This window comes from Corvus hawaiiensis, chromosome 21, assembly GCF_020740725.1.
Source record: "Corvus hawaiiensis isolate bCorHaw1 chromosome 21, bCorHaw1.pri.cur, whole genome shotgun sequence".
In the NCBI taxonomy this organism is placed as follows: Eukaryota; Metazoa; Chordata; class Aves; order Passeriformes; family Corvidae; genus Corvus; species Corvus hawaiiensis.
The window spans coordinates 2,342,086-2,361,328 of NC_063233.1; the positions used below are offsets into that span (position 1 = coordinate 2,342,086).

The 19,243-nt window shown below is 49.4% G+C and overlaps 1 protein-coding gene across 3 annotated transcripts in view; it reads right to left on the reverse strand.

The window, feature by feature from the left end:
- CAMSAP1 (calmodulin regulated spectrin associated protein 1) overlaps positions 1-15,666 on the reverse strand; it is a 33,848-nt gene extending 18,182 nt beyond the window's left edge. For 2 of the 3 annotated variants that reach the window (XM_048325478.1, XM_048325477.1), the window contains exons 1-2: positions 15,467-15,666; positions 6,900-7,062 (exon numbers count right to left, since the gene is read on the reverse strand). In XM_048325478.1, the coding sequence (XP_048181435.1) occupies positions 6,900-7,062; positions 15,467-15,535 (232 nt within the window). In that variant the 5' untranslated portion in view covers positions 15,536-15,666. Of the gene's footprint in view, positions 1-6,899; positions 7,063-7,702; positions 7,817-15,466 lie in introns of those variants that run through there. The other variant, XM_048325480.1, reaches the window with a different exon arrangement.
- Between the last annotated feature and the right edge of the window lie 3,577 nt (positions 15,667-19,243).

A 19,243-nucleotide genomic window follows, 5' to 3' on the forward strand; every position in this document is an offset into this window, starting at 1 on the left:
CGAGCAAAAAGGTTTCTCTGCAACACTAAAACGCCCAGGAGGGATCCACTCTATAGGATTGGGGTCTTTACACACATTATTAACACAGGACAGGCCATGGGAGCGTGGTGCTGAGCCTCCCGCGTGACAGGGGCAGGCAGACCTCCCACATCAATTTCCGATTAAACCAGCTCCATTTCAATGATTTTTAAAAGCCTTTTCTAGCACTAAATGGATCTAGTTCTTAGCGAGGAGATTCCATGTCACAGAAATCAATATGTTAAAAAAAAAACCCAAACAAACAACCCGAAACAAACACACAAACAAAAAACAGGGAAAAAACCCAATTTGAATCTTGTAATTCAATCTGAAAGTCCAGTCAAGAAACCTGAAATATTTTTCTCTTACACTAAAAAGTCCTCTAATTTCACATTTCTGATCTCCATATAACTGCTTAAGGACTGAATGGATTTGGATTGACCAGGATTAAGGGTAGGGCTGGGTGGGAATAACTTTCAGCACCAGGATTAATAATTTGAAGACTATCACAGGAAGTCATTAATCAACATTAATGCTCCCATAATTGCAATTTATTTCACTGTAAACACTTGCCCAGGTTAATTTTTTACAGTAGTACATACAACACTTCTGTCTGTCTGTCACACACAGGAGCAGTCCTGTAGCTGATTTATGTCCTAACTAATGATCCACAAAAAAATTAAGATATAAAAACCACATCAAAGCTCAGGAGTGGCAATGCTAACTTTACTATTTAATTCATTTTTATTTAATGCTGGACATAATGGCAGGCACAAATAAGAAAAAAAAAAACCTGCAATGCAAACAGGATGCTAAATAAGTGTGTAATTCTGAGTTGAGAAACTTCTAAATAGAGTTGATGATGTGTACATGATGCAGTTATCTCAAATGGGGTAACACAGAACAGACAAAAAAGGGCTTGAATTGAGACGTGTCTTCAATATTTGAAATCTGCATCTGAAAGTGCAACTGAAGACACTGATCTTACCTTTCACATCTGTTAAATATTCTTACCTGCAGCACAATGCCACAGAAAACACCTGCAGCACCCAGGGCTGCTTATTCTCCGACCCCCCTTAAAAATGACAACATTCCCACACTGCCAGAAATCTCAGGAATACCTCGTCACTTTTAGGACAACTACACACCACCAGAGTTGACCCAGTGCTAATTTAAACCACACACCATGGACACACAAGTAGCCCCTGGCATCATGGACACCTTTTCTCCCCAGTTTTTAGGGATCAGACAAACTCCAGGTGTCACATGCTTTTTCCTTGCCTCACTACAGAATGTGCCAATGCTCTTTTTGAAGAAAATGTCCCAGGCTTTCCAAGTCCCAGTTTCTATCAGCATCTTTTCCAACACCTTCTCTCCATGACCTATAACTGAACTTGGAGGTTAGAAAAGTTCTGCTCATTAAAACTTGAGTTTTTACACATTTATGGCTTGGACGTTGGAAAAAATCAACATGAAAAACTAAACTCTGAGAAATTAACACCTAAGCTATAGTTATAAAAATTTCTGCTCAAGCAATTTAACAAATTGTACTAAAGGAAACCAAATTGTCCTTATTTTTTGCTTATAAAAAAGCTTCCAACACCATCTTAATTCCCAAAGGAAGTCACCTTTGAAAAGCTTGCAAACACCTCCTGCTTTTCCTGATGTGCTTTCTGAGTTGTTTCCCCAGTCAAATGTTTGCATCAACTTCAACACAAGTTTTAGAGCTGCCAATTTTGGACAAACTGAGGGGTTCAAAAGGCACCAGTGGTTTTACAGTAACTTAAAACCAACAGTACCTGACCAGCAATCAGCTCTGTGAAGGTGAACATCATTAATTCAGTTTGCCCTAAGTTTTCTAACAAGAATTGTTGAAGAATTTACCACCCTACCCTCAGTATCAGAGCTGACTGGATCTCTTCCACACACGAGTTCGATATAAGTTTATACCACATTACTCTTATGCTCATTTTTGCTGCTTCCCACACTTACAAAAAAACAAAGGAATATAATACTTTTTCCAAGTTTCAGCAGCAGAAACTCTCAAGTGTTCTTGCCCTGCTGGGCCTAATGGGGAGATACCTCCACTGCCTATTTTTGTAAGAGATGAAGGACTCAAAAATAAAGAACTATGGTTTTTCATTCAGCAATTCTTTTGGTCTGTTCCATCATATCAATGACTCCCAATCTCTCAAAAACTGTCAGTTCTGAGTATAAATCATCAAGTACAAAATCGTTGAGAGGATTACAAAAATAACTTCACTTGCAACAACTGTCAGAGAGACAATTATTGCCAGACTCTCCTTGCTTCAGGGGAGGGACCATTTCATTATCATCTCACTTACAAAAACCTGTTCAAAGACAACCACCTGATTATGACTTGATAAAGAAAAATACAGCAATCTGAACAAATTTGATTTATCCTTTGAACTGACGGGGTGGATACACCCCAGATGTTATTTTACCTCCAGAAGCACGAAGAACTGGTTTCACATGGAAAGGGAGCCAAGCTGTCCTGGTAAACAGCACGAAGCTTATTCAAATTCTGAGTAGGATTTCGTTAGTATCAGTATCTGTTCCCAGAATTATTCAGCACTGGGTGAATGTCCTCCAAGCTGCAGAGCATGAGCACAAACTACACCTTCTCAGCACTAAGACCACCAGAATATAAACATTCTGTGTTGGTTCTCATTACAGCACTGAATTCTAAAGCCTGTAAGTGATCTGTAATAGGACACATGAAAATTTACATACAACAGGCAGGAAAAACCCCAAGCTAAAGGCTTTGCAAACTGCCGGGAGAGTGACTGCACTTATTACCATATCTTTTGATCAAGGATAAAGCCACAAACCTGGATAAAGCAGAAGAGACAAAATAATAATTATGGAATCCTTCACCCCTGTAAACTTCACACAATAATACTCAGTGTTTATCAAACAGGTGCTATTAAAGAAACAAACGTTTAACTGTTCATATTTGCTAAACACAACAGCTTTCTTAAAAGTATTTTTATTACCCACCTGAGAAGAAAGCTGACAAAGGCAAGCAGGGAATCCAGGGATTTAGGGAATTTAGCCCAGGAAACATTCTCACACTGCCTCTACCAAGTGGTACCTGTGGGGAGCTATTACAGTACTGTAAAACCTTATTTAGCAAGTAAATTTAAAGTACTCAAAGACCAAAAAAAGACAAACTTACATTTCCCCTCCAATGCATTCCATTAGTCCTTGGCTTTCCTGTCTGCATCTTGCCAAAGGTTTCAGGCTACTGTCAGCATTAAGTCTGGAAACTATATAAAGCTCCCAGTCCTAATAAATAAGTAAAACCATCAGGTCCCTTTTGAAAAATCTGAGTTTTGCGAAGTGTTTTACAGGAGCAACATCATCTGCTATGGAAAGGGTTGGAAAGAACCCAGTGTTCACAGCAAGCTGCAACACTGAGAGACTTTCACATCCTTCAGTATCTAAATTTTAGTATTATAGCCACGATGATGGAAAACAATTCCTACACATAAATTAATGCCACACTAAATCTGCTGAGAAATCAGAATTTTTCGTTGTCATTGTCTATTTTCCCAGGTGGTACCAAATAAAACCATCCTGAGTTTGTTCTTTGCAACTGCTGTTGCTCAGAGCCTGAGGGGCCGGCAGGGCTGAAGGGCCAGGTCCACTTCCCACTGCTCTGCGTGGCCTCATTCCTGCTTGGCAATCTGGATTATTCCAGTGACTGTGGAAAAGTGATCTCCCCATGGAGGGCCTGCCAAGCCTCCCCAGCCCTCCCATGCTCACCCCCTGTGAACTGAAGTTCCCTACACTCAGTGGAAGCTTTGCTCCTCAACCCCTTTAACATTAGGAATTAGAATTCTCTGAAGTGGCCGTTTGGTTCTCATCAAAGTTTGAGGATAAAAAAGATAATTCTGGTCTAATTAAACTCCATTTTCTCAAACCACTGTCTCAGCTAAAGGGACTTCGAATCTTTCCAGAGTACAGAAGGTTTCCAGATGTGCTCAGACCAAGAGTGATCTGTGTCAGTACTCCCAAGGTTTATTTGGGGAGATGGATGACACCGAATGGAGAAACACCTTCCTTCATGACATCCTTCCCCTCTGTTTTCTGGAATTCAGACAAGCAGTTGTAGGACCTCCCTCTGGAGCCCATCTGTGCCAGCCAGGCATCCACCATAGCCAGGAGCTGCAGGTTTCCAGGAACAAATCATCCAGCCCAATTCCTGTGCAAGAAGAGGGGTTGTCTTGCCGTGTTTGTGTGGCTGCTCAGTTGTTTGGCTACCAAAATTCTCTTTTCATGGCCAGAAGGGAAAAAAAAAAAAAGGAGGACTACATCATCTTGCATCATCAAATAAAACAAAGCCCAAACTAGGACTTCTAATTATTTGTCATGCATGTTCCTAGTGATTTGTCCTTGAGGAAAAGAAAACAAAGGATGAAGAATTTTCCTATTTAAATGCCAGCTTAGAAGTGGAGAATTCAAATATCCTTTAACGGCAAAGAGAGAATGCAGCTGCAGGTAAAACCTGCAGGGATGAATGACTTTCAGTAACAGTCTACACCAGCATCCAATTCCTGTTCTTCACCCTTTCCACTCTTCACCACGAACTCAGCCTTACCCAGATGAAAATGAAATGCACCAGAATTTGAAAGATCAGGCACAAAATTATGTCAACTCATAAATCAAATCCAAATCTAACATTTCAGAAAAATACTCATTCACTTGAAGGCAGTTACGGAAGCCTGGTAAGATTTACTTCAGAACAGAAGTGTTTTAATATTACAAACAGATAAGCTTTTTTTTTTACCAAATTAACCAGAAATAAGTCTAAAATAATAACATGTCCTCAAACCCTTTAATCTGCACAGTGAGATTTTATATAATAAAATCACGATTGTAGCTGCCCAAGACTCACTGAACAACATCCAGTATCTTAAAACTACAACACAACCCTGAGAGATGACAAGTAATGTGTTAAATTCAAGTATTATTCAAAATTTTAATCACACAGGAAACCTTCTTAAACCCATCTCTCTATGAATTAAAGAGGTTTATAAATTTCTAGGGATTGTGCAATGCTATTCCAGCAGTAATGGCTAACATGTGACAGCGACTTGCAGGAGCCATTTCAAAAATCAAACTACATTTCCACGGGCCACATTCCTGCAAAGACACGCACGGACACCAATCCTTACTCACTGGGGAAAAAATTACTTTTTCCTATTGTTTGTGGCATTTAGCTTCTGTTGTTTGCAATCTGAACAAGCCTAAATGCAAGCAGAAAAACTGGCAGAGGCTGCTGCAGCCAGAGATCACAGCTCTGCCATGGGAAAAGCTGTTTCTTTTCAGCTTTTAGTCACAGGAAAGCCAAATACTTTTACAACCTGTGTTGTCAGGAGCATAAACAGACTTGCCATTAAGCAATTAACTGGTCCATGAGGTTCAGACACAACCCTGAGTGCCGGAGCAGACACCACCCAGCAGCACGAGGCCACCGAGCTCTCGCTGCAGCGTAGGATCCGTGCCAGTCCCTTCCCATCTAGGATCAGCTTTCCTTTGAAACAAAGTCACAATATAAATAGTGCATCCCCAGGTCTGGAATAGCCATTTTATCACAGACCGCTAAAAAGTTTCAGGAAATGTTACAAACAATTCCAGTAACTGAGAAATATTTACATGAGGAAGTGCCTGTTCTGCTCTTTTAAGTTTTCAATGCTCCCCTGACAGCCTCCCCAAATTCCCACATTTTCAAACATCATCTGATCCATGGGGTTTTTCTGCCTCTTGTTGCTTGTTACAAAATACATTAAACACTGTAAACCCCTGCTTTTCTTTTGCCCACAATCACCAAGATGAAGGGGACACTGACAGGGCTGGAAATGTTTAAAAAGAAAAATAATTTAGAGAAATATTCCAGCAAGAATTAATATTTAATGGCAGGAATGGACCACTTTTCTTCAGCCTTGTCACCAAGTAAGCCAGTGCTAATCCATTAAGCATATTATGAGTTTGGAGAATTAGACTTAGATTAACAGGGCCACCTCATTTTCCAAAACAAGACTCTATGCATGTTTTTATTATATCTTTTGTTCTGGATAAAACAAACCCACTAGTATTGCACCCTGTTTCTTCATAATGAAGCTACTTAAATTTGAGAGGTATCTTGTACATTGAGACAGATCTATTTCAAAACAAAAAAGCAAATTTCAATAGCTGCCAAGAAAACACTGTACAAATACACTCCAAGAATATTTATTTTTCCACGTTTGACAGTAAAAGTTTATGACAATATGAGGAAAGGAAGAACTCCTCTGTCACCTACAAGCTGCTCTTTAATGTCACAGCACCCATACTACACCTGCTCGTTCAACATTCTTTCCATAAAAGAAAAATGCTGCTGAACATAAATGAATTACTTTTTAGATCATTTTGGAAGTAAAACCACAAGCTGACAGAAAAAGAAGTCCTAACTGAGCACACAAAAGGTGTCAAGGTCCCAGCATCCGCTGGCCAAGATGACCAGACAAGGAACCACCTAAAGCCTGGAGGGGCTTGGGGCCTGCAAGCAATGACATAAAGCTCTGCAGAACAAAGTCTGCTTAGCTAAAGCAAGGATTTAAACATTCTGAGGTTGGCAATTCTTGCCAAGCACCATCTGGGAGCGTTCACCATTAGGTTTGCTGATTCAGGGCATCTCATACAGTCCCGTTATTCCTGTTTAAGGTACCAGCAGAGATAACAGTATTACAAGAGAACAGGCTGCCATATTATTGATATTTAAAACAAAGCCAAATGTAATTACTCCTGGAACAGCAGGGGAGACAGAAAAAGTAAGAACAAAATCAAGAATGACTTCTTGACAGAGGTGATCTTACCTATTCCGTAGGCTTTAGCACAGATCCATTGTAGATTAGCAGCTATTTTTGCTCTGGCTGAATCATAGAGCTCCAAAGGGACAATCTCAACTGCACTATCTGTCAGAGCATCCATTTTTCTTCTGGTACTATCTCCACCCGCACAAACATCAACATCCACCATCTAAAACAAAAACAAAAGGCAGAGACTTTTACATGAGCCGACGATTCTAAAGGCACACAGGAGAGGGGCTGGCCAGGCTGCACACAACAGGCCCGACATCCTTCGGGATTTCCATCGGGAGGGCTGATGTAGCGATTCCAAAGCCACTCGGAAATCAAAAGGCATCGGAGCCCGGGGCGAGCATCCCTTTTTGTCAAGGGCAGGGCCTGGCTCGGCGAGCCCCCGGCCGAGGCAGCGGAGAAAGGCGCAGCCCCGTCACCTGCCGATGGGATAAAGAAGGATGGGGCTCTCCCGAACAATGAGGGCAGGTACCGCCGCCCCCTCCCCGCCCGCGGGGCCGCGCCGGGGCAGGGGGCAGAGCCAGGGCAGCACCTGCGGCTCCTTCCCCCGCCTCGCCCCCGAGAAGCAGCAGAGGCTCCGCGCCCGCACGCCCATGGCCCGGCCGAGCAGCGCCGGGGGCCGGCGGCGCCCCCTCCCCGCATCCCCGCCCCACCCGGGCGGAGGAGGAGGCGGCGGCGGCGAGGGCGGAGGAGGCGGGGGGCACAGCCCACCCGGCGCCGGCTCCGCGCAAGCCCCCGCCGAGCCCCCGCCGCCGCCGCTCCCCCCCGCCCGCCGCGGCCTGCAGGCCCCGCCGCCTCACCTTGCCGCGCTACCGCTGCCTCATCCCCGGCGCGGGAAGGGGGCACGGCAGTGCCCGGAGCCCCGGCGGGGCGGGGCTGGGGAGGCTCGGCGGGCCCGGCGCCGGTGCCGGTGCGGGAGGCACGGACGGAGCCGCCGCCGCCGAGGGGCCGCGGCTGCCACAGCGCTCGGGGCCGCGCGCGCGCGCGCGCGCATGCGCCCGCCTCCCGCCCCGCGCGCGCGCCCGCGCCCGCTCCCTCTCCAGCCGCCGCTCCCGCCTCGCCCGGCCAGGGGCGCGCGCTCGGCGGGAAAAGGGAGAGGCGGGAGGGAGCGGGGAGGGAGGTGGGAGCGCCTGCGCGTGCGCGCGCGCGGGGCACGGCCTCCCGCCGCCCGCGCGCGCCAGGCAACCGTTGCCGTGGCGACCGCGCCGGCCCGCGCGCGCGGGGAGAGCGGACCCGCCCCTCATGGCCCCGCCGCCCGCACGGTCCCTCACGGACCCACAGCCCCCTCACGGACCCACAACTCTGACAGACCCACAGCCCTCAAAGACCCACAGCCCCCTCACGGACCCACAGCCCCCTCACGGGCCCACAACTCTGACAGACCCACAGCCCTCAAAGACCCACGATCCTCACGGACCCACAGCCCCCTCACGGACCCACAACCATCACGGTCCTCCTGCCCTCACAGCCCTGCCACCCTCATCCCCTACCCCACCTTGGGGGGCGGGTGGTGACCTGGGTTGTGGCAGCCGGGGGAGCACTGCGGTCCACCCTGTGGGAGTCATGATGGAGAAAGAGCCTCTTTCTTGGTTAAAAAAGGGGTGAACGAGAGCCACTTGAGCTGTGTCCCACTCCAGTGACCTGTCAGGCAGGTCCTGGCCCTCCTAACCCACAGCCCGGGGGACGTGTGGGGTCTGCAGGGGTCTGGCTGCTGAGCCCCCATCCCATCCCGACCCCATCCTCACCCCACAGTGTCACAACCCCTTGGCATCTCCAGCCAGCCTTCCCTTTGGATGCAGGGAAGCACAGAAATGCCAAAGAAACTTTGTCTCTCCACAAAAACCACCAGCTGTGGGAACCTTTATGTGCATGATAGATTCCTCTGTACCGAAGCAGTCATTTTCTTAAGTGCAAGAAGGGTTGAGATTTCTCTCTGTTGCCAGCAAGGCTCAATAAAACACTGGGTTTGTGTCAAAAAGTATCAGCAATACTTTTCTTCATGGTATTACAAATAACGTCCTTCAAGGTTTGCCAAGTTACTCCCTGCTCACCATCAAAGGATGTCAAAGACAATTTTCAGGCCAAAGCCTGACTTTCAAATCTTATGTATTTCTTGGCAAAAAGCAAATTTCTTTCCCTGTTTTATGTCGTGATCTGTAACAACAGCAAGAAATGTGTGACGGGTACATGATGTGAGGGTTTTTTGCTGTTAGACACAGTCTTGTCTCCCAGCCCTGTTTAGAGGCCGCTGTCCTGCTACACAGGGCTGGGAGACAAGTAGGGGTGATAGAGCCGTAGAATAGAATCATGGAATATCCTGAGCTGGAAGGAACCCACCACAGGGATCACTGAGTCCAACCCTTGGCCCTGCACAGACACCCCAACAATCCCACCCTGTGCATCCCTGGGAGCGTTGTCCAAACACTCCTGGAGCTCTGGCAGCCTCGGGGCTGTGCCCATTCCCTGGGCAGCCTGGTCAATGCCCCAGCACCCTCTGGGGGAAGAACCTTTCCCTGATATCCAACCTAAATCTCCCTGACTCAGCTCTAACTGTTCCCTGGTCACAGAGAGCAGAGCTCGGAGCTGCCCCTCGGGAGGAAGTTGTTGACAGCATTGAGGTCTCCCCTCAGTTTCCTCCAGGCTGAGCAAGCCAAGTGCCCTCATCTGCTCCTCATTTGGCTTCCCCTGCAGACCTTTCACCATCTTCATGACCTCCTTTGGATGCTCTCTAACAGCTTCAGATCTTTCTTATATTGTGGTGCCCAAAACCCTGTGCAGTTTTGGCCACCACTGTGCACCAGGCTCGTGATCAAACCCGGATCCTGCAGATTAGCTCACTTGACAAGAGAGTTTTAGGGCTCGTCTGAAAAGTGAAGCTGCATGATTGAGCTCAGAGCCTTTAATGCCTGTGCCGGCCAGATGAATTATCTTCATATCCATCTACTGAAACCATGATTATAAGTTTAGCTGCACAACAGCGATAGCAGACTGACCTTATTCTACCTAATTTTGTTATGATTCTCATAAATTATTTTCCTGCTGCATGTAACTGGTAGATTATATATTTCAGAATCATTAAAGATTCATTTGGGTCTGTCTTAAGATTCAACGTTTATTTCCCTGTGTCTTCTCAAAGTGCAAGGGGAGGGCATTCTTTGTTTGTGTCACCAGGAAATACAACCTGGTGTCCAAAGGTTATTCCAGCCTCTGTCACTCTTCCATATTGCAGGATTGTGTGCAATCAAAGTGTCTTTGCAAACAACTTGCTGGTTGTTTTATAATCTCTGTTCGAGGGGTTCAGTTTTCAACCCAGTGGTTACAGGCTGTCGTTTTGTGGCGTTATCATCAGAACAAGCTGCTCTTGTTTTTAGATTAAGCATTAAGGCACAATCCAAATCCCCTTATATTTGAGAAGAATGTTTTCATTTTCATGGTGGATTGGGCATTAGAGCCACGGCAGGAACAGAAAACCCCTGGACTCCTGGAGCAGGTAACCTGTATTGAGGGTGAAGGCGTAACCGGGAGAAAACTGACCTACTTCTTCCTCTGACATATTTTTCCTTGAGGTAAAGAATGGATCCAGTTGTTAAACTTATCAGGAGTAAAAATATGCTCTAAGAAGGTGGCAGACAGCCCCCACGAAACCAAACCAGTATCACCTCAACCCCTGAAACTTTTGGAACAAAAAAATGGAAAAAGCATAAAGGGGAGCACTGTCCTTTCCCAGGCCTCTGCTGCACATAGGATCCTGGCCCTGGAATTATCTCTTGCTCTGCCCCTTTTTCTCCTTTCTGCACTTCTTCCAGTCTGGTGTGGAATGTGCTGCCACCTCTTCCTCTGTGGTAATTCCCCGAAACTCTGGTATTGAGGGCATTTGCATATCCTTAAGAGGAAGCTGAAACTGATGTTTTGGGAAACTTTGTAGGTGATGATGAAGTGGTTTGTCAGGAACTCGGCATCATCCCACACCAGCGTCCTCAAACTTGTCCTGGAGATAAAAAGCCTGCATTTAAAGTGGGAGGGTCACCGTGGATTGCTAAGTGTGTTTGCTTTTTCCGTGAGAAAATAAATGACTCTCCCGTATTCAGCAGCAACAAATTCATCTGTAATTTGCGTGCTGCTTGTTTCTCTCTGTGCTCCACTACTAAACATGCTCCAAGGCTTTTCTGCTGGAAAATGGTAATACATTTCTTTTCTATATGAAATAATTTCCCTATTAGTCTCCTGGATTCCTCACGCCCTGAGAGTGGGTGTACACGTGAACTGACACACGCTGCACAGCCTGTCTTCCAGCAGAGCTCTGAGGTTAATTACTAGCAGGCAATTCCTTTGAGAAATACCATATTCAAACAGAACACCTATTGCAGGTAGCAAAGCTGAACCGTCGTGCTTGTTTTCTGCCATACTGGATGAAAACCTAGGATTTTGGTTTCTTCCACTATGTTTCAACTATCAATATTGGGAGACTATGTGTAGAATAAGAGTATCAGTTCCCAGAATATCTGATGTCCCCAAGGACAGCAGATCTAAATGAATGTTGTAAAAAAATGTATCTTCTGTAAAAATATGAATGTGCTGTGGCCTGGGTCTTACAGGGAGGAGATAGTTCCTGGGCATGTAGAGCAAGAGCTTCCATTCCTAGAATTGTTTGCGTTGGAAAGGACCTTAAAGATCATCTTGTTCCAACCCCCTGCAGTGGGCAAGGACACCTTCCACTATGCCAGGTTTCTCCATGCCCCATCCAACCTGGCCTGGAACGTTTCCAAGGATGGGCAGCCGCAGCTTGTCCTCAGCAGCCAATAAAGGCAGGTGTCTCTCTCTGGGAAGAGGTTTTTTGCCTTCAGTCTTGCCCAGCAGCTGCTGCCTGTGCTCTCCAGAGCAGTGAGAGAAAACACTCGAATGAACATTTTTATCTCTTACCCTTACAAAATTTCCAAGACAGCCATGAGTGCTGGAGACGGCCCCGGCAGAGCAGTGAGCAGCTCATGCACACTCACAGCCCTGGCTGCTTGCAGCTCTCTCCTTAGGGCTCTATTTTCAGCCCTGGACTAATTTTGAACCCTGCTGTAGCTGCTTCCCCGTGCTTAGTTCTGGCAGGGCCTCGTTTGCCCCGGTGCTGAGCACTTAATATCCCCAGCCAGGATTGACTTAGAGCCTGGGCACACCCCGAGGTCACAGCGCGGGGCCACTGCTGGCATCACGACTACCTGGGGGGCAGAGGGGTCTGTCTCCTCTGTGTCCGTGGGATTTAGGATCCTAAATGCATGCACATACTACAGAGATAAAGAAAAAAATTACACCTTACTAGAAATTCCATAAGGAAAGGGAGATGGGGTCAAAAAGACACTTCAAATATCTCCTGGCTGACTGGAGCCTGGGTCCCATCACACGAGGGGGAGTGGAGTGGGGCTGGCAGCCTCCTCATGCTCTTGCTGCTCCTACAGCTCCAAATGTCTTTTTCTCCCTTGTACAGAGTAGTTTCCTGTGACAGTCCATCACAGAGCCAGCCTCAAGGAGGAGAGAGCAGGATATTATTCTTAGTAATGGAACCGTCACTTCAGTGCCATTCCCAAGAGCACGGGAACAGTGTCTAAGGCACAGCGCCGCTGTCAGCAATTCCTTATCTCCAATTCTGTAGCTCGGCAGGAATATGCAGTGGCAAGGCCTTGTGCATCAGGGAACCACAGGCAATGAGCAACGTTTTTCATGTAAATAAAGAAAACAAATGAAGTGTGGGTAGTAGGACTCTATTTCATTTAGCTTTTGTATTATTTCAAAGGTAATGTATATGCAACTCAGCTGTTATGCTGTTGAGTGCAACAAGTTATTCAGATTTCTTTCTTTCTCCCTTGCTTGGAGTGTTTGATGTGTATGAAACCCAAGAAATGGGACAGGCGGGGAGCACTGGCAGCTCTGCTCCTCACAGAGAGGGGCTTCCCCCCAGCAAGGGGCAAGCCCCATCACATTTAAAAGAATACTTGTGTTCAGCACTTATCTTCAAAGTGCTGTGCAAACATTAATTAATGACTCTGTTATTGCCAGGGGGAAAGCTGGCAGAGGGAGGGGTGACAGCTCACCCTGCCTGCCTTCCTTGCTGGGAGCCAGACCTTCGTTCTCCAGCTGTGAAGAGCGGGATGCTCCATCCCCAGGCCTCCGGTTATCTCCAGCAATTACAGCTCTGGAAGTGCTGCTGGTGGGTTCTAAGTGCCTGCATCAGTAATAGGAGGGGGTTTAGCCTGTAAGATATTTTTATCTGTAAGATTATTTATTTTTAAAGTCCCTGGACTATGTTTAGGAGAATAACGGGTCAATAGCATTTACAGCCCAGAAGGTTTTCCCGAGAGTCTCATCCCACCATGCTTTGCCATTTCTCAGGCAACCCCAAGCAGGGAGACCCCAGGGAGGAGCTGGGTGAGCACTGAAAGGGTTTTGAGTGTTGCCATGATCTAATTAACGAGCAAATGAGATGTTTCTATCTTTCCATGTATCTTTGTATTCATTAAACCATTTTTAGCAGCTACATTTGAGTTGCTAAACCCAAACAAATCAGATTCAATAGGGACTGTTGATTTTCTTTTCCCAGGTGATTTCTTTGTAAAATGCATTTTTTTCGTGACGACACTTTGAGTAAAACTATATCTACCACAACTGTACAACTGTGCAAAAACAGAATGACTTATCTCCAACTTTTTTTGCCACTTAAACATTGCGGGAAATCAAAGGATAAGTGAAAGGCAGGAGGAACGAACAAGAAAAAAATCTAATTGGATTCCAAAATGCAACATCTTCCCCCTGCTCTGGGCTGTGCAAAGTGCAAGAGCCCAGAGCAAGATGGAACATACTCAGCATCGTCATCCCAATAAATGCTGTTGGGGTTGCAGAGCAGTACAAATCCCTGGCACAGGAATAGCCTGGCATCCATCAGCATGGCACAGAGCCCTCCTTGTGCCATGAACTGGCACGTGGTTATCCTCAAAAACAACATCCTGATCCCCTGCTAAGCCTTACCTTTGGGAAGTCACAGCCAACTCAGCCAACCTTTTCCAAAAAGCTGTTACAACATGGTGATTTCACCAAAATGTTCTGCATTCATCACACAGGGGGAGGTGCTCATGAGGGAGCAAATCCGGAGCCGCCTTGTTCCAGGTCCCCCAGGGGATGCACAAAGGCAAACGCTGCCTGCCAGGTCCTGGAAAATCCATCCCAGCCACAGGAGGGATGTACCTGACCCAGCATTTCCCATTCCCTGTGGCAGATTGGAGTTATGGTCTCGTGACACAGGGGATATTTTGAGGACAGGGCTGTCATTTCTGGATTTTAAGGCTTCTTTCTCCACAAATATAAACCTTCAGCCCTGGGCTGAGAGGCCAGCAGAGAAACTCGCTCTGGGTGATTTTGATGTGCTTCAGCCCAGCAAAAACTGCCTCAAAAGCAAATTAAAGCTCCTCTAATTCCCCCACAGCAGGGTCTGGCGGGGGTGGGTGGTGGCTTCCCACTGCATTTTGCCTCATTCCCATCCAGTATTTCTAGTTCCTGCTCTTCTGGTGGGATGCAGCTCCCGGTTTCCCTTGCTGCCAGCTCTGTGCCACAGCTGAGCCCTTCACCTGGCAGCCCTGCCCTCTCCCACCCTGCCTCCAGAGAGGTGCCAAAGCAAACACTGCCCTCCTCACCCACTTGGGCCCCAGCCAGCTTGCACAGGCTCCAACGCTCTTAAATCTGCGGCCAGAGAAATATGGGAATGTACAAATTAGCCAGAGGCATTGAAACACCTCCATCCTGCTCGTCCGGGTCCTATTTACAGCAAGAACTTGACGACTGAAAAATTGAGACACCGAGCAGGAAACCAAACCACGCCAGAGCCTCCATGGCAGCGAGCTCTGGCTGATGGACCTCAGAGCACACTCCCAGGGCAAGGGGCGGGCAGTGGCCAGCCCGGTCCCCACACTCCTGGCAGGGATGCCAAAGCACAGGGGCACACAGTGTGTCCCTCCCTGCTGCACAGAGGGCACAGAGGGGGCCCATCACCAGATACCCCCCACAATCCCTTCCAATGGCTTTGGCACCTGCCGAGGTTGGCAGAGATGTGGGCAGGACACAGCCCCACACCAGGATAGGTCTGAGTGAGGAGAGTGACCATGAAACCATGAGCAGTACCTGGGGATGAAACACAACATGGCTCGGGGTGGTCCCATCCTGCTGTGACAGGGGTAACCCCTCTGTCCCCGTTCACAGTGCTGGTCACTTGGGCCATCTGGTGTGGATGCTGCCCACCCGTGCGGGGCTGTATGGCCCTGGTCCCCCCGTGCCACCCCAGCCCGGTCCTCACACGTGCCAAGGCTGATGCCTGCCCAGCACCACCCTGCCCCAAGCTCCATTCTCTTCCCGGGATTCAGAACTGGCGGAGAGCAGCCCGTACGCCACAGCTGGCCATCCGTGGGGCTGGGGCACTGGGTGCCGCTGCCTGTCCTGCTGGGCGGACACACGGCTGCTGTAAGACCCCCAACCGCTCAAAGACCCCCAGCAGCAGCCCCTGGCCAGGTGAATCCCCGACAGCGCTGACTTACCGGTGGCCGCCGTCGACATCCTCGCAGCCTCGGGGGTCGCCGGGGGCTCTGGGCAGCACCCCGTGGCATGGGAGCCCATGGCACGTCCCGGGGCTCAGCGCCGGGGGGCTCGGTCCCCTGCGCTCCCCGGGAAGGGCTGGGGGCAGCGGGGCAGCGCTGCGCTCCCCGGCATCGCTGGCATCACCACGGCAACTGCCGGCTGACTCACGCTGCTTCCGAGTGACATCAGAGATGCGGAGGAGGGGGCCGGGGGCTGCGGGGCGATGCCGGGAGCAGATATTCCCGCTTTGGTTTTGGCTAAAGCTGGAAGGTTTAGTGTGGGGAAAGCTTTCAGATGCAGCCCCGCAAGGCAGTGCCACGCCGGGATCTTGGCTTTTATTTGCAGGAGTCAGGAGTGGGGAAGAGGCTGGAGCCCATCAGCTGCCCAGTGCTGGTGGCATGGAGGGACTGGGACAGAGCCAGAGGGACAGATGAGATTCTGCTCCCCCATACTGCTCTTGGACTTCAGTTCTGTTCAAAAAAATCCCAGATTAAGGAAATCAGTTGAGAAATTACTTACTTTGGCTTCCCTTGGTACCAAGGGTGTGAATGGGGGGAGGTCTCCTTAAGGGGAATGCGCTGGGCTCCTCATCATCGGGCACATTTCTCCTGCACATCCTCCCTCTGGAACACTGCCCTGCAGTGCCCAGCACTTGTGTCCGGCATGGTGGGAGCTGAAAAGGGATCTTGCTTGGCAACCAGTCAGGAGCAGGGAGGAATGTTTGCTGGGCACACACACAGAGGGGTCAGGACCAGCACAAATGAATGCTCCACATACAGACATTTTTCAGAGGGATTTGGCAGCACATTTTCTCAGAGCTGGGCCGTGCAGGGCTTCCTCACGCGCCATCTGGTAGCCACAGCCAGGAGCACTGATGCTCCATCCCCTCCACTCACAGGCTCCGTTAGATCGAGCCTGATGAGACAGAACAAAGTATTTTTAGTGGGATGAGAGTCCTGCACGAGGCTCTGCACTGAGCAAGAGCGGTGCCAGGTCAGCCAGCGATGCAGCATCTCCAAAAAATAAACTTTTATCAACCCTCCATGGGAGCAGGCCCAGGGGCATCACAGACCCAGGCAACACTCCCCACCAGACCCCCTCCCAGGGGCTCCTGGGCATCCCTCCTTCCATGAGGCTGGGATTAGAGAACCCTACACTTGGGGCTTTTATTTTTAGCCCAGCAAACTATAAATACAGCCCACAGTAACCCACGGGAATCTGAGCGAGTGCTCAGCCCGGGAAGTGATGGCACCAGGGAAGCCCGTGGCTGCCTGCAGCCGAAGCTGCACCACCAGGGCTCCAATGGGAAAGGCTCTGTCCTACTTCCAGACACCTGGGCTGGATGGAAATACTTCAAACCACTTACAAATTGGGCTGCACCAGGCATGGTGCTGCTGCAGTGGGGAGAGGGGGCTGGCAGGAGGAGTGGGCTGCTGCCTCTCAGACAGGAAAGGGGAGAGGAGGGATGGGGAAGGTTCACTGGAGGCCAGAGCACAGACTTCAGGGGGGATTGTGCATTTTTTCTTTTTTTGGTGAATGTTCCCATGTGGGAGCAGGGGAGGAAGGTGCTCGTCTGTGAGAAGGCAGGAGTATGGGGGTACAGGAAGAGAGCACCCCGTGATTCATCCCAGGCAGCCTGGCAACCAGCTCCTGTGTAGGGGAAAACACAGATGGAACAGGGATGCTGCAACACCGATCCAACAGCATGGGAACAGCCAGCTGGTGTCCTTTTAAGGATGATTTTGAAGGTCTGAACTATTCTTTCCCTTGCACACTTCATGGAGGAGCTGTGTGGGGCTTGTGGTGGTCCAGCAGCCCACAGTGCCTGGATCACCCCAACTGAGGCCATGGGGACAGAGTGAAAAACCCAATCCCACGTGCCAAGAAATCCAGAGAGTTGTTCCAAACCCCTCTCCAGCCCTTGCACAGCAGGAAGGGGTCGAGGTTGTGCATGGCTGGAGGCAGCAGGGTCAGCACAGCCCCGGGGCTTCACTATTCCAAGGGTTGTCCTGCACAGCCCCGTCAAGGAGGAGCTCAATAAATAATTCAACCAAACTTGAGGCGCGTGGGAGCTGCTGCAGGTCTGGGGCTCCCGGGCACAGATTCCCTGTGGAGCAGCCCTCCCTCAGAGGACAAATAGAGGTTCACTGCTACATAAATGTGGTTTATGCCCAAGCTACAGCTCATAAAAGCCAAGAAACCACATCATGCATAAGCCTGGCAAGTCTGCCATGAATAATTCAGTCTCGGGGTGCAGCAGCAGCCACACACCTGCACAGCCCCGAGAGGCTCCAGCAGCCCTCACCAGGGATTAGGAGTGAAGCCTCTGGAGCCACTGCTCACATTGTGCACCCAGAGCCCTGGCTGGAACCAGCTCCTGCTCCACACGCTGCTTCCAAGAGTGGGAGAGCTTGTTATGCAACTGCTGATGGATCGCTAACCAAACCTGTTGGGAGAGCTGGGACTCTTCCCTACGGCACTGGGAAAGCTGCACTGCTGCATCCCCGGATGCAGGGCGGGTGCAGGATCTCACCATGCGGGGTTTGCATCCCACCTGCAGCCCACAGCTGGATGTGCTGCTGGAGCCCAGCACCCAGAGCCACCAGCAACCCCCTGGCATCACAGCTCTGAACTCAGGCCTTTTATTTGGGCACCAGTTCCTCAGCCCAAATAAAAGCCATCTGAAATCACACCCCTGGCTTAGAGAGCTGGTCACCTCTCCAGGTTTATTTCGGTCCAGTGGGGACTGGTCCAGCACATCTCGAGTTACTGGTGTCCCTCCCCCAGCTCCACCAGCGCCTGGATTCCTGGTGACACTGGATCCGCAGGGCTCGGGCTGTGTCCCAGCTCGGGTCACGCTCACTGGCACTCGGACCAAGTCCACACACGTACACTGCAGCCCTGCCCTCTTTCCAGCCATCTCCCAGGACCAACATCCAGCTCAATTCCTGCATTTGAAGTGAAAGCTTTTGAATTACAAGAGAAAATAATTTCTCCCTTAATTCTATTCCAAACCCAATTTCCTTCTACCAAACCATCCTCAGTAGCTTCCAGAGCTGCTGCTTCCTTTGGCCAATTCCTCTTCTAATAACATCAATTATAAAAAAAGGCGTGATCAAGCAGAGAGGACATGACAGGATTGTCACCAAGGGGATGGCAGCCTGGTCTGAGCTCACTGGGCTGTCAGGGCACAGGAGTTCCCAGGGGAAGCATCTGCTGCTTCCATCTGTTTCACAGGATCACAGAATGGGTTCGGTTGGAAGGGGCCTTACAGACCATCTTGTTCCACTCCCTGCCACCAGACCAGGTTGCTCCAAATCCTGTCCAACCTGGCCTTGAACACTTCCAAGGATGGGGCAGCCACAGCTTCTCTAGGCCGTCGCTGGAAGCCTCTCCAGGAGGAGATTCAGAGGAGCTGATGGGTAATTGTACAATATTCTGCTCCTCTTTCCGGGGCAGTGTGACCATGACCACCAATCCACGGGAGAAGAGTGAGCACAGGGAAGGAGAAAACCCAACCCAACCGCTGGCATGGCACCGGGAAACCCATGGAGGGGCTGGGAATGGCTCCTGCCACACCACTGTGCTGTCAGCAATGTCTCACCCTGCCAACACCAAGCTGCTCTTCCACAGCCAAGTGCAACCTGTGCTTCCCTTCCCTGCCCTTCGCGACAGATTTGGGCCTTGCTGGAGGTGGCTCCTGGGCTGGAGCTGCTCCTCACCCCTGCTGGAGCACC